The 15,047-nt window shown below is 44.5% G+C and overlaps 1 protein-coding gene across 2 annotated transcripts; it reads right to left on the bottom strand.

Annotated features, from left to right (window-relative positions):
- Positions 1 to 664: 664 nt before the first annotated feature.
- LOC134079641 (pterin-4-alpha-carbinolamine dehydratase 2-like) lies at positions 665 to 14,613 on the bottom strand. Of its 2 annotated transcripts, XM_062535733.1 has the most exons (4): positions 14,430 to 14,611; positions 13,693 to 13,824; positions 2,352 to 2,432; positions 665 to 910 (listed from the first exon to the last, which is right to left on the bottom strand). In XM_062535733.1, the coding sequence occupies exons 1-4, from the start codon at positions 14,535 to 14,537 to the stop codon at positions 815 to 817; spliced, it is 417 nt and encodes a 138-aa protein (XP_062391717.1). In that variant the 5' UTR covers positions 14,538 to 14,611; the 3' UTR covers positions 665 to 814. The 2 variants fall into 2 exon arrangements, with proteins under 2 accessions (XP_062391717.1, XP_062391718.1); XM_062535734.1 differs by lacking the exon at positions 2,352 to 2,432 and having other exon boundaries at positions 14,430 to 14,613.
- Between the last annotated feature and the right edge of the window lie 434 nt (positions 14,614 to 15,047).

The raw sequence follows: 15,047 nt of genomic DNA, 5'->3' as shown, positions 1-15,047 counted from the left end.
TTATAGCTGCAAAGAGTGGACCGGCATCATAATAAACCCTGTGGATTAAGGATGGGATGTGACTGGAGTTCATATGTGATTCAAGACAGGTGAGCGAATACTCTTGTAAAAAAAAAAAAGAAAATAAAAAAGAATATATATATATATATATATATATATATATATATATATATATATATATATATATATATATATGTATATTTTTTTACAAGAGAGAGTTATATAGTCTACAGAGAGTTATATATACACACACACACACACACACTGGAAAAAAAAGAGACACCACTGCACATTCTTCTGATGTCATATGGTTGCTAAGTGACATTCAAATGAGTTGACGATCATATTAAAATATATACAGTATATATATTTACATTTGCAGTGGTAGATAAATTGATACATCTCAGAATGACACCTCCCATAACCTGTTTGGAAATATATAGCAGTGATGGTAATAATAGAATTAATGCTGTAGAAAAAACGCTAGAATTTCACTGTTGTGAGCAGTAGAAGTTCACTGTTGTAGAGGCCACTTACTCAATAGCATTCCTAGTCCTCACCAAACGTCACAAAGGAATCGTTGTAGCCTTCTAACAAGCTATGAATATTGAAATTATGACACTAACATTTCATTCAAACTGAATAAAAACACAATAGGCTAGCATGATTTCCCTTTTTTTTTTTTATTAAATACAGCGTCGGTCAAAGGAAGACAGCATTCAGGAATGTCCAAATCACCATGCCTCTCTATATGGATCACATTTTAAAAACAAACAAACACACACACACACACACACACACACACACACACACACTAGATGGTGAGGGCTACTTTATCGATGAACTTGGCGAGTTTGATGTCCCTCTTGGAGAGGCTTCCACATGCGTGTGTAGTTAATGTGATCTGGACCTGTGGCAGAGGCAGAAAATCCCGTCAATAAAAGCCGAATTTCCCTTCCTACACCGCCGCAGACCTCACAGCCCACTCACACGCTGACCTCTCTCTGTGTGTGTGTGTGTGTGTGTGTGTGTGTGTGTGCGTGTGTGACAGAGAGGCTTGAGATCATAGAACCTGCCCCGTCCTGCGGTGGTTTTCATAAAGAGTGGATTACAGGGTGAATTCCTTTCCTTACACACACACACACACACACACACACACACACACACACACACACACACACACTAAATAGATTTACACTCACCCACTTTATTATGTTATAGCTACTGGCACTTTCAGCAACACAGAAAGAAAGAATGAAAGAAAGAAAGACTAATGCAAGAAGTAGTGGCAAATTAAACAAGAAAAAAGACTGAACAGAGAAACAGAATGTGATAAATAGTGACAGGGAGTGGGAGAGATGAAGAGGGAGAGAAAGAGAGAGAGGGAGGTGGAGAGAGAGAGAAAGAGAGGTGGAGAGAGAGAAAGAGGGAGAGGTGAAAGAGAGAGAGAAAGAGAGGTAGTGCTCTGTAGAAGATTTTCTCTTGAAAATGTCTGGATTACTTTCCCAATCCTCTCTCCCTCCAGTCTTTCCCAGCTAGTCCATACCACACACACACACACACACACACACACACACACACACACACACACACACACACACACACACACACACACACACACACACACACACACACACACACACACACACACACACACACACACACACACACACACACACACACACACACACACACACACACACACACACACACACACACACACACACAATCCTTTTCTCTCCCTCCCATCTTTCCCAGCCGTGTTTGCTGTAGGACTCTAATCCACAAAAGACCCAGTAAAGCCTGCAATGTTCCTTACCAACCGCCCCCCCAAAACCTCACTCTTGCACACACACACAAACACACACACACACACAGACACGCATAGGCACACCTGTATAGACATCATGACAACACCACATTTTCACACACACATACACCTACGTCAAAGACAGTAAACATCAGAGGTCTATCCTGAGACACATACACACACACACAACCACACACAATTTCTATTTACGCAACATCCATATATGCACACACAGTCTCAAACTAGTAACCACACTTACACACTTATACGTACGGCCACAGCCTCAACCACACAGTCCAATGCAAACAGACATAGATTTAGAAACTCACACACCCTCAGGAACACACACACGTTGCTCGTCACACGCACATACAACACTTCATACAGACAAATATACCTTTATTCTTGTGTATACGCACACTCACACACAGTCTCATGAATGCCAAGCACACACACACACACACACACACACACACACACACACACACACACACACACACACACACACACACACGTATGACACACAGAAGTATGCGCACACCTTGTTATAAACATTGAACCACTCAGGGTGATGGTTCATCCTCTCTGCTTGCAGGGCTACTCGTGACATGAAGCCAAATGCCTAAAGAGAGAGAAAGAGAGAGGAAGAGAGGGATGAATGGAAGAGAGGAGAGAGAGAGGGAGAGAGAGATGGAGGGAGAAGGACAGAAGGAAGGAGGGAGTGGGAGAAAAAAACGAGAGAGCATTAGGTGTGCAGAACAGGAAACGAGAGATGTGTGGATGTGTGTGTGTGTGTGTGTGTGTAGAAGGATAAAGAAAGGTCTGGTAGACACAAAGGCTGGGGGGAGGGGCAGAGGAACAGGACTTTGGGCATTAGTGGGACAGTACCTGACCTGCACTACGGGGGGGGGGCCATGGTACCTCAGCGAGAGGGAGGGAGGGAGAGAGAGAGAGAGAGTTTATACTTTTTAACTTTGTTTGTTTTTGTTGAATACAACTCGATGTTTTGGCAACGTTCTACACACAGTCACGCCAATAAATGTGCATGAGGCAAAGTTTGCTGGCTGATTTGGATGTGCACTCTCAGAGTGATGGAAAGAATATAAACACACACACACACACACACACCGACACATACAGACACACAGACACACACACACCTCTCATATTTCTGGTCTCGTGTGTCCTCCAATCAGCACAGATCGCGGGCGGCTGGGCTGTGATTGGAGGGAATTCTAATTATCACTAAAGAGCCGGGGGAACCCCTGGCACAGAGAGAGAGAGAGAGAGAGAGAGAGAGAGAGAGAGAGAGAGAGAGAGAGAGAGAGAGAGAGAGAGAGAGAGAGAGAGAGAGAGAGAGACCGAGACCGAGACCAAGCGGCCGGCCAAGCGAGCGGCCAGTCAGTCAATCCACAGCAATTTCCCTGGGCAATCTCAATTAAGCCCCTAAACGCTTCCTTCACTAATTACCTCCACTGAACTGCCCTTGTTTCCCCACCCGTCATCTTCACTTGCCCCTCTGCCCCGCACGCGCTGCACTCACCCCCTCACACACACACACACACACACACACATATACACACCCCCCTGTGCCTCGCCTGAGCCTTACAACCAATTACAGCGCAGCGGAAATCACGCTTCAGCAGTGCCGCCTTCCAAGCCAATTTGGACAAGTCCAACCCCCCTCCCCACACACACACACACACACACACACACCCGCCACTCTCGCACTCAGCCTAATGCAACACGATCAGCGTCCCGATCAAATTGGCTATCAAGGAAACAATCTCCTGATCAATTGAAGTAATTGACAGATTCCTGCAACTCGAGCCGGCCGCCAATTAGAGACGGCAGCCTGCTTCTCCTCACCACTCATTAGGAGAGCAGGCCATTATTAAATGACTGGCCAATCGGGGCGCACACACACACACACACACACACACACACACACACACACACACACACACACACACACACACACACACACACACACACACACGGAGAGTGGTTCGGCTGACAGACAGCCTAAGCTCTCTATTGAGAGTTGTCTTTTGGGATTGTTGGGTACCGGCCTTTTTGTCTCTCAAACTCATTTCTTAAACATGGACAAATGTCAATAAACAACACAGTGAAGGTCTGGAGTTACCAAAGATGACGTGTGTGTACAGTGCCTATAGAAAGTCATCATACCCTTTTGAAATAGTTACTTTTTTTGTCTTACAGCCTGAAATCAAAACCCATTTTTTTTTAAAATCTTTTTCAGTTTTATTTACAAATGTAGCTGTACAACATCAAAATAATGAAAAAAAAGTCAACAGTTCTGAAAATTAATAAAAAATTAAAAACTAGAATAACAGGGTTGGAAAAGTCATCATACCCCTGACTTAATACTTTGTAAAGCTTCCTTTTGCTTTCATTACAGCCATCAATCTGTTTGGATATGTCTCTATTATAGCTTTGCACACCTAGATAGGGGAATATTTGCCCAATTTTCCGTGCAGAAATGTTAAAATGTAGTCAAATTCTGTAGGGAATGGCGATGGACTGCTCTCTTCAAGTCAATCCACAGATTTTCTATAGGATTTAAGTCAGAGCTCTGACTTTGCCACTCAAGGATATTCACCATCCTATCCTTAAGTCACTGCTTTGTTCTTTTGGCAGTATGTTTAGGATCATTGTCGTGTTGGACGGCGAATGACCTCCCCATCCTCAGCTGTCTAGGAGAGGGACGCAGGTTTTCCTCAAGAATTTGGGTGTACTTGGCAGCATCCATTTTCCCTTCTATCCTGACCAATTGCCCAGTCCCCGCTGAAAAGAAACATCCCCAAAACATAATGTTGCCCCCGCCATGCTTCACAGTAGGGATGGTGTGTTTTGGGTGTGTTTGGGTGTGTATACTGTGTTTGGTTAGCGCCTGGAGCTCAGTCCAAAAACTTCAATCTTAGTCTCCAAAAAGTTCGATCTTAGTCTCATCTGACCATAAAAGCTTTTTCCACAAGGTAGCAGAATATTCCAGATGTGTTTTAGCCCTGAACTCCAAGCGCAATGTTTGGCGAAAACCAACACAGTACACCACCCAAAACACACCATACCTAGTGTGAAGCATGGTGGGGGCAACATTATGTTGTGGGGATGTTTCTCTTCAGCGGGGACTGGGCAATTGGTCAGGATAGAAGGGAAAATGGATGCTGCCAAGTACATCCACATTCTTAAGGAAAACCTGTGTCCCTCTCCTAGACAGCTGAAGATGGGCAGGTCATTCGCCTTCCAACACGACAATGATCCTAAACATACTGCCAAAATAACAAAGCAGTGACTTAAGGATAGGATGGTGAATATCCTTGAGTGGCAAAGTCAGAGCTCTGACTTAATCCTATAGAAAATCTGTGGATTGACTTGAAGAGAGCAGTCCATCGCCATTCCCTACAGAATTTTACTACATTTTAACATTTCTGCACGGAAAATTGGGCAAATATTCCTCTATCTAGGTGTGCAAAGCTATAATAGAAACATATCCAAACAGATTGATGGCTGTAATGAAAGCAAAAGGAAGCTTTACAAAGTATTAAGTCAGGGGTATGATGACTTTTCCAACCCTGTTATTCTAGTTTTTAATTTTTTATTAATTTTCAGAACTGTTGACTTTTTTTTCATTATTTTGATGTTGTGCAGCTAAATTTGTAAATAAAACTGGAAAAGATTTTTTTTTAAATGGGTTTTGATTTCAGGCTGTAAGACAAAAAAAAGTAACTATTTCAAAAGGGTATGATGACTTTCTATAGGCACTGTATGTGTGTGTGTGTGTGTGTGTGTGTGTGTGTGTGTGTGTGACGTGTGACGCGTTCTGCACTGAGATCGTGGAACCCAAACAGGTGAGACAGAACCTGAGATCAAACGTGGAACCTACACATGTGCAAATCACACCATCACACACACACACACACATACACACACACACGCATATATCGCCATACATGCTCTACTCTCTGACTGCCTGTCTGTCTCATACACACACCCACGCACACACATCACCATACATGCTCTACTCTCTGACTGTCTGTCTGTCTGTCTGTCTGTCTGTCTTATACTCATACACACACACACACACACACAGCCATACACTCACACACACACACACACACACACACACACACACACACACACACACACACACACACACACACACACACACACACACACACACACACACACACACACACACACACACACACACACACACACACACACACACACACACACACACACACACACACACACACACACACACACACACACAAGCTGTCCTGTCAGTCTCTGGTAATTTACTGTGACACTCCACAGACTCGGTGTTGAACTAATCAGAACCACCCGGTGGAGTGCCCTGTCTCCACACACACACACACACACACACACACACACACAAACCCTCCTACCCCATCCTTGTGGAGCATTATGGGTGATTACCGCGTGATTGTCATAAAATGCTGGATGAGACGCTCTTACATCGGAGTGGAGTGGAGTGACACACATACACACACACACACACGGCTCTTATTTACAGATTGGTTTGGCCATGCAATTAAATAGATTAGGTATGCACAACCACTATGCCAAGAACCCCACACACACAATCACAAACACAACATCATACAGAATCTGTTGTATCCTCTGTTCAGCCTGCTGGAGTATCAATATTACACCACACACACACACACACACACACACACACACACACACACACACACACACAAACACACACACAGTTGAAATATGAATAGTGACTGCCATAATGTGATATGCCATCTGCAATACTGATGCCAATAGAGCAGCTTCATCCAAATATGCCCATTAGCCCTGGGGTACAGACAGCAGAGGAGGAGAGGAGGAGAGGAGGAGTGGAGGAGGAGTGGAGGAGGAGAGAGGAGTGGAGGAGAGGAGAGAGGAGTGGAGGAGAGGGGAGGAGAGGAAAGGAGAGGAGTGGAGGAGAGAGGAGTGGAGGAGAGGGGAGAGGAGAGGAGAGAAAAGAAGAGATTGGAGTGGATCTGAGAGGGGAGAAGAGAGGATAATAACAGATGAGAGGTGGGAAGAGAACTGAAAAGGGAGAGAATGAGAGAGAAAGTGTGTGTGTGTGTGTGTGTGTGTGTGTGTGTGTGTGTGAGTCAGCATTCCACTCCTCAATTACCCAAAAAGCCTCAGAGCTGAAACTCCATCCAGCAGAGGCTCTAAAAAAGGGACCTGCCGGACTTGGCTCGGCACAGCCAATCATAGCCAAGCGCAGCTAAACACAGCCAATTACAGCCAAGCACAGCTAAACATAGCCAATTACAGCCAAGCACCGCTAAACACAACCAAATACAGCCAAGCACAGCTAAACACAGTCAATTACAGCCAAGCACTGCTAAACACAACCAAATACAGCCAAGCACAGCTAAACACAGCCAATTACAGCCAAGCACAGCTAAACACAGTCGAACACACACTGGCACACACTCACACAACCAAACACATACAGCCAGCGACTAAACACAAACCCCGGTGCTGATTATGATGATGACTGTGTGTGTGTGTGTGTGTGTGTGTGTCGGGGGGTTGTGGCTGCACTGATGGTGCGATTATAGCACAGGTGAGCCCACAGGTATCCTTGGTCAGTCTCGATGACCTGCACCTCTTACAGTCTAGTGTTAAGCTAGTGTTTGGGTCCCTTTAACCACACACTGTACCAAGATCTCACAGAGATCTGCAGGATGGTGGCGGGCTGTATGTGTATGTGTGTGTGTGTGTGTGTGTGTGTGTGTGAATGTGTGTGTGTGTGTGTGTATGGGGTGGGGGGAGCACAAGAGAATGCAGCCAAACCCCAAACTCAGGGCTGGATGGGGTGGGTGGTGGGGTTTGAGATATGAAATTGGAAAAATGTGACCCCCCCCCCCCAAAAAAAAAAAAACACACACAACATCCCCAACCCGCCTCATCTTCCAATGACACACAAAGACAAAGCATGAAACAGACAGAGGGAGAAGAGGGGTAGAGTGGAGCAGAGAAGAGAAGAGGAGAAGAAAAAGGGAAGAGAAGAGAAGAGAAGAGAGGAGAGGGGGAGAGGAGAGGGCTGGTCTGGAATGATGGGATAGTTAGTGGTTTCTGTGGCACATGAAACATTTTAACCAATTTGATTGTTTGTGAAAGAAATCATTCTGATCGAAAGCCCCCAGCCTGCCAAACAGGCCTCTGCTCCCCATCACACTAATGGGGCCCGACAGCGGGGGAGGAGTGGGGGCACAGAGAGAGAGAGAGAGAGAGAGAGAGAGAGAGAGAGAGTGAGTGTGTGTGTGTGTGTGTGTGTGTGTGTGTGTGTGTGTGTGCCCACACGTGTGCCTGTGGAAGGGGTCGTCAAAGAACACAGACACAGAAACACACACACACAAAAGAGGTGTAAAGAGGTTGCACGTCAGAGTCTCTCTCACTCTCTCTGCCACACACACACACTTTCACTCTCTCTCACACACACACACATACACACGAGATTAGAGCATCTGCATTACCCTTTGAGTCTCAACATACACATTAGCCAGTCGGTAGAGAGGAACAAGTCTGCTAACAGCCCTCAGAAGGACATGTGGGAGTGGGAGAGTGTGAGTGTGTGTGTGTGTTTTATATGAAACATCATTCATCTGGATGCTGTCACTACTATGAGCATTATCTCGTTGTCTGCTCTCTCCGTCTGTGTGTGTGCCTGCGTGCATGTGCATCTAACTGCTGTCTCTATGTATGTGTGTGTGTGCGTGTGTGTGTGCGTGTGTGTGTGTCTAACTACTGTCTCTGTGTGTGTGTGTGTGCATGTACGAGTGTAACTGCTGAACTCTCTCGATAGGGACCAGTGGTTTTCACCTCCAATCTTCCACAAGCGAGATTCTGAAGTCTGGAGAAAAACTCAAGGGACCCTCATAGCTACACACACACACACACACACACACACACACACACATACATGTGCGCATACACACACACACATACACAAATACACAGGATTGCATATATGGGTATGCAGACACACACACACAAGCATGCGCGCGCGCACACACACACACACAGGGTAGGTAGAAAGCTTTGCACCTGTATCCCATCAGCATACACACACACAAACACAAATCTGTGTGTTTCTGGTCCGTAACAGAGCAGCCTATGTCGCTGCTGATCCTTCCTGAACCAATCCCCTGACACACACACACACACAAACGCACACACACATACACACTCTGCAGTGGACCCTGTGGACCACAAAAATAAAGCGTAGAGGCCCCCCTACTCCTACCTACTGGAAGCCTCATAGACACGCACAGTCGCACACACACACATGCCTCCACCCCAAACATCCCATAATGCATCCAGCTTACGTCTAGCCCAAAGGTACTCTCCTTTGCAATCACACAGATCTCCAATTAAATGAAATGTAAACAAATATGTTTTCATAATTATCTAAACAATATACATACCGTCTTACAGCAAGAATTAAATGAAATATTTAACATGGTCTGATATTCACTATACTCCTACAGTAGTCCATAATAAAAGAGTCCCTTCGGTTGTGAAAAATAAATATTTTACTTTTGGCATCTTAACACATATTTTGGGAAAAATACAAATGTTTAGAATCTGCTGTTTTAGACAGAAGAGTGTATCAGTGGTGATTGAATGAATTAAAACGCACACAGAGACACACAATGTGCCTAAAGCCCATGAGGAGCATGTCCAGTTCTGGACTTCTGGACACACACACTCACTCACACACACACACACACACACACACACACACACACACACACACACACACACACACACACACACACACACACACACACACACACACACACACACACACACACACACACACACACACACACACACACACACACACACACACACACACACACACACACACACTGGGTTGGACCGGGCAACAAAGGGCATAAAGCTATGTTGATTACTAGCTCACATTGGTTTGGCAATTTCATAACATCCACATCAACATGCCGGAGTCCTGGGACAGGTTGGCGCCACGTTAGGGTGTGTTTGATCAAAAAGGTGGGCGTTAGGAGTTTTCCTCATTCAGCGGTTTGTCTCCTGGATTTCAACGGCTGGTGCTGGCACACACACACACACACACACACACACACACTTCCGATCTGAGTGCTACACAGTTTGACAGCACAATACTGACCCAGCCTATTTATTACACCGCGATGCAAACAGGTAAAACCACAAAGGCTTTTCCCATTTATCAATGCTGCTAGCCATGCTACACATTAGTGTAAAGAAATGGTTAAATGTACTAAACTAAATACCACGCTTATCCTGATCTGAAATATCCATTTGTAGGTAAAAACCTAGAGGGGCTAATTCAACCATTATTGGCTAATGCTTTGTATTCTTCCCCAAGTTGAAAAATCAATAAACATTGCATTACAAACAAGAATGCATCACAAAAAAACTAGAGAATGAGGACCTGAGACAGATGACACATTTCCTTCCCTGTCAATCACTTTTTAAAGTTATCACCTTGAAGTGCAAACAAATGATGGAGGTAGACTGTGAAACAACTCATGATTGGCATGTAGCCTACACTGCCTGGCCAAAAAATAATCACACACTCTAATATTTCATTGGACCACTTTTAGTTTTGATTACGACACACACTCGCTGTGGCATCGCTTCAACAAGCTTCTGCAATGTCACAACATTTATTTCCATTTTCGCCGAGCTCTTGTATTGATGACTGGAGATTCGGACCACTGTGCAGTCTTCTCCAGCACATCCCAAAGCTTCTCAGTGGGGTTCAGGTCTGGGCTCGGTGGTGGCCAATCCATGAGTGAAAATGATGTCTCATGCTCCCTGAACCACTCTTTCACAATTTAAGCCTGTTAAAAAAATCTTGGCACTGTCGTCTTGGAATATGCCCGTGCCATCAGGGAAGAAAGAAATCCATTGATGGAATAACCTGGTCATTCAGTATATGTAGATCTGACCTCATTCTTTGGGCACATAACGTTGCTGAACCAGCATGGCCAACTGCAGCAACCCCAGATCATAGCACTGCCCCCGTAGGAAGGCTCTAACCTGTTTGCTTAGTTAAATCCAGGTGCTGACCTTTGTTTTGGCCGGGCAGTGTATTTGCATGTAGTTGGTGTTGAATAAAGGCTTCTAACCGTGCTGTGGGAGAGCCTTGTTTTTGTTTTTTTTTGTCATCTTTTCTATTCAAGGTAAACTCAACGGATAAGTGTACTGATAAGTTCCCTGATAATGTATTATTGTTAATAACAATTTAATGTGGCAACATATAATCATTTCAATTCTGTTTGGTTCATGGGCCATTCAAGAGTAAGCGGGTACACTTTGATATTTAGCAGTAGGGAGAACATTTTTGTTATTGTTGTAAGTATAATTTGCTGACTGATTGATAAGCGTGTACGGCATACATTCATTCCTCCAGAGAAAACATGCTTCAGAAAATTAGGTTACATATCAATACATTTTATACATTTATTTTCTTCATTACCTTTCTATTATATTCTACAAAAATGCATGTTCAAGTACCTTTAGCGTGCTTTCTTGCATACGTATTAGGCCACTGTATGTAACATACTCATAATATTACTCACACCAATTTTAATAATATTATTAATGACACTATTGTGCTGTTCGCAGGGATATACCCACAATTAAAGGGAGCTTAGCTGCGCTGTTCAACACAAGATCAATATCATGAGCAGCAAAATATGTGTGAATGTCAACTAGACTGAACCAGACAGACCATAATATACTGTCATCCAGTCTTCTGTTGCTTGGCGCCACCAAACCACAGTTAATCTGTTTCCATGCTCTCCAAGACGAGACTCGAGGAGGGAGTATTCTTTAGTTGATGATGTGTGTATTTCTCCCTTGGAAGTGATTTTGGGCGGTAGTAAATATTGGTGTTTTTGATACTGTGAAATCAGCAATTTGTAGCTTTTTACACGATAGATGTGCATCCAATTCTGGAGACACGGGATGTGCTTTGAAGACAGCCCCTCAGTTTTTGACGTCAAACTTTTCACACAAAATGGCACCATTTCATTTCTCGCAGAGCACTCTGGCCCCATATTCCCACCAGATCACAGCCAAATCAGGGCCGGGTCGGTGCCGTGACTGGGCCGGACCGGGGCCAGAGTAATATATGGTCTGGGTGATCACTGTTCTTTAGCAAAAACTAAAACATTTCCAAAGCATTCCACACAAGTGTCAACACAGACCTGAGTTTCTCCAAGTTAGAACACATCAGTCAAATCAGATCAAATGATTGGCTGACGGGCACTTCTGACTCAGCTCAGTATGGCTTACTATTGTTGGCAGATATAGGAATAGGCCTACAGGCCTCGATAATCTTAAAATAATCCTTTTCTTCAAACGTAGGACTGTGTAAATGTTTTATTGCTTACTATTGGCAGATGTAGAAATTACAGGCCTCGATAATCTTATAAGAATCCTTCTCATCAAATATAGGCGTGCGTGTGAATGTTTTATTGCTTACTATTGGCAGATGTAGGAATTACAGGCCTTGATAGACTCATACGAATCATTTTCATTAAACAATGTTTAAAATGTTTTGATTGTATTGTCAGCAACACTGTAAAAAGCCTGGCCTGTTTCAGTAAGAAGCGAGTGTCTGATTTTAACGGTCATATACATCAATGACAGAGTGGCAGACGGAGACTAGATAACTTGGAGTGTTTGGACACAGGAGGTTAAGGGTTAGCTCAAGGGCTCTTCCTGATAAAGGGAGTCTCTCCTCCACATTGTTATCTGCACGGCTGCTCTCTGAGGGTCAGACCCTCTCTGTGAACAACCTATACAGGTGATACCAATGCGTAATGGAGCGACAAAGAAAACAAACACACACTCACACTCTGGATTTAACGAATCGGAGTGTTTCCGTTATTCTGCTTGGGCAGGAGGTTATTTCTGAGAGGATTTTGCAGTGTTGAATTGGCATCCTGCATTCTTACCAGCTCTGAGACAGAGCTCCACAGATGTTGCATGGGTGTCCTGCTGCCTAAGCATGGAGCAACAGCGCCATCGTGCGGCCAGAAACAAAATTTCACCTGTGAGCTGTAGATCCTTACAGACTCTCAGCTTGTTTCCCAGGGTCACATCACTGGAAAAGAACCTACTCAGAAACTTCTCCTTAACTGTGTCTTGTCTGCATTTGTGTGTAGCAGGGTTGCATATGACTCCAAAGTCCAGTTGTGCCTCAACACATTATTTTGACATTTCTGGTTATATGAGTTTGGTAGTTTGTGACGGTATATCAGGTGTGTGTGGTGGTTGTTGTGGTTATGACTACGAGTTTCAGTTTGGTACGCTGCGTTGGCAAAGAAGGTGAGCGGTGGGTACCTCTGAGTTTGGTACACTGCGAGGGTAAAGTTTCAGTCTGGTCTATGATGCTGCTGACCTAACCTGGTGAGGATTATGTGTGTGCTGATTATGAATGTGTGTGTGTGTGTGTGTGTGTGTTGTAGGATTAAAGGTCAGGCATGTTTGTGTGCATCAGTGTGAGTGTGTGTAAGGTGACCTTGTAAGGTGAGCGTACTATGTGGGCGCATGTCTACATGTGTGTCTGCATGCGTGTGTGCGACATGGTTAAAGTTTTTGAAGTTGACTGCACTATATGTCTGTCTGTCTGTCTGTCTGTCTGTCTGTCTGTCTGTCTGTCTGTCTGTCTGTCTGTCTGTCTAACCTGGTTAAAGGTCTTGAAGATGAGCACACTGTGTGTGTGCGTGTGTGTGTGTCTACGGTCTTGAAGATGAGCATGCTCTGTGTGTGTGTGTGTGTGTGTGTGTGTGTGTGTGCCTAACCTGGTTAAAGGTCTTGAAGGTGAGCTCCTTGTAGATGGCGTCTCTCTCCTCCATCTCCACCCAACCTGTGGCCTTTAGCTCCAGCAGATGCTGCTCTCGCTCAGCTGGGCTCAGCCAGTGGGCGTCCATGGTCTCACACACACACACACACACACACACACACAAAGATAAAGAGGAAGACAAATATAACCCACATACACAAACAAACAAACATTGAATAGCCTACACAGACAGATACATGTAGATGTATAACAGACACAATAGGAGCATGCCAGTTCCGGACAATTCCACTAGATGGCACTACAATAAAGCAAAAGCACCACCACTTCACTTTAGTTTACACGATTTCAGACGAGCGTTCTGTCAATTCACGCAACTACACAGACAAGCGTATGAAGGACAGAAAGAGAGAGGCAGTGTTAGTGTTCTTTAGTCGTCCAAATGTAATGTGGCACTATAGCAGTCTGCCAAGCCTAAGTGTTTAAAGTTCTCATTTTAAAGACGAGTGTTTTTGGTAACTAATCGCAACAGTGGACGTCACACGTATGCGTAAAACGACAGGGCTGCCAGCTGACACTCGATCCGTGTAGGCTATTTGGATAGGTCGTCAGACTGGCGGATAACCTGACGACACTACAGCCTCTCGTTTAGATATTCAGTCATGGCTGCAGGGGGTTGTTAAGTTAGCAAACTGAATTTAGCCCTGCAAGAGATCGTCTGTGATGAAGCACACTTACCATTTTAGCAGAGAGTATGCGCTGCAGTGGTGTGCTGTTGACCGATTTCGTGAAAAGATTCGGCCACAGGTGCCTTGTAGTCAGCGTAGTAAACATTAACCACCGCATGTTTCCATTCACACTGCTAGCTGCGATCTGCTAGCGAGGCGCCTGTGTCTCCATCAGCCCCAGATGCGAAGCTGTCTACATAAGTGCCTGATAGAAAAAGAAAGTTGCGCAATTTGCGGTTTTGATATTCTTCAGACATTGCTTTAGTTTAGTGCAAATTACATGTTATGCAATGCAGTGGTCAGCACCTTTGAGGCATTATTGAGAAGTCTGATAGCTTTGCACGTCTCACAGAACAACAGCTTCAGCTGTTGGCAAATCTATAGGCCTAGCCCTAGTGCAATACCAAAGGCATCACTGTAGAACAGGGCTTTTTATAGGCTATAAGTGCAATGTGTTCGTGTTTTTCTTTCTATCTTCCTTTATCTGTTTAATCTTTTTTAGGCCTATGTTGTATACCGTGGCTCCACTCGCTGTCAAATGTGATCATCATATCATTAGGCGACACCAATGACAACAAATAATAAATAGTAGGCTAGGAGGCCTAAAACAAAGTCTACCTTAAAGATT

This window comes from Sardina pilchardus, chromosome 5 (assembly GCF_963854185.1).
Source record: "Sardina pilchardus chromosome 5, fSarPil1.1, whole genome shotgun sequence".
NCBI classification, from domain to species: domain Eukaryota; kingdom Metazoa; phylum Chordata; class Actinopteri; order Clupeiformes; family Clupeidae; genus Sardina; species Sardina pilchardus.
Note: the sequence above shows the minus strand (reverse complement) of the source record. Positions and strands in the feature narration are given on the sequence as shown.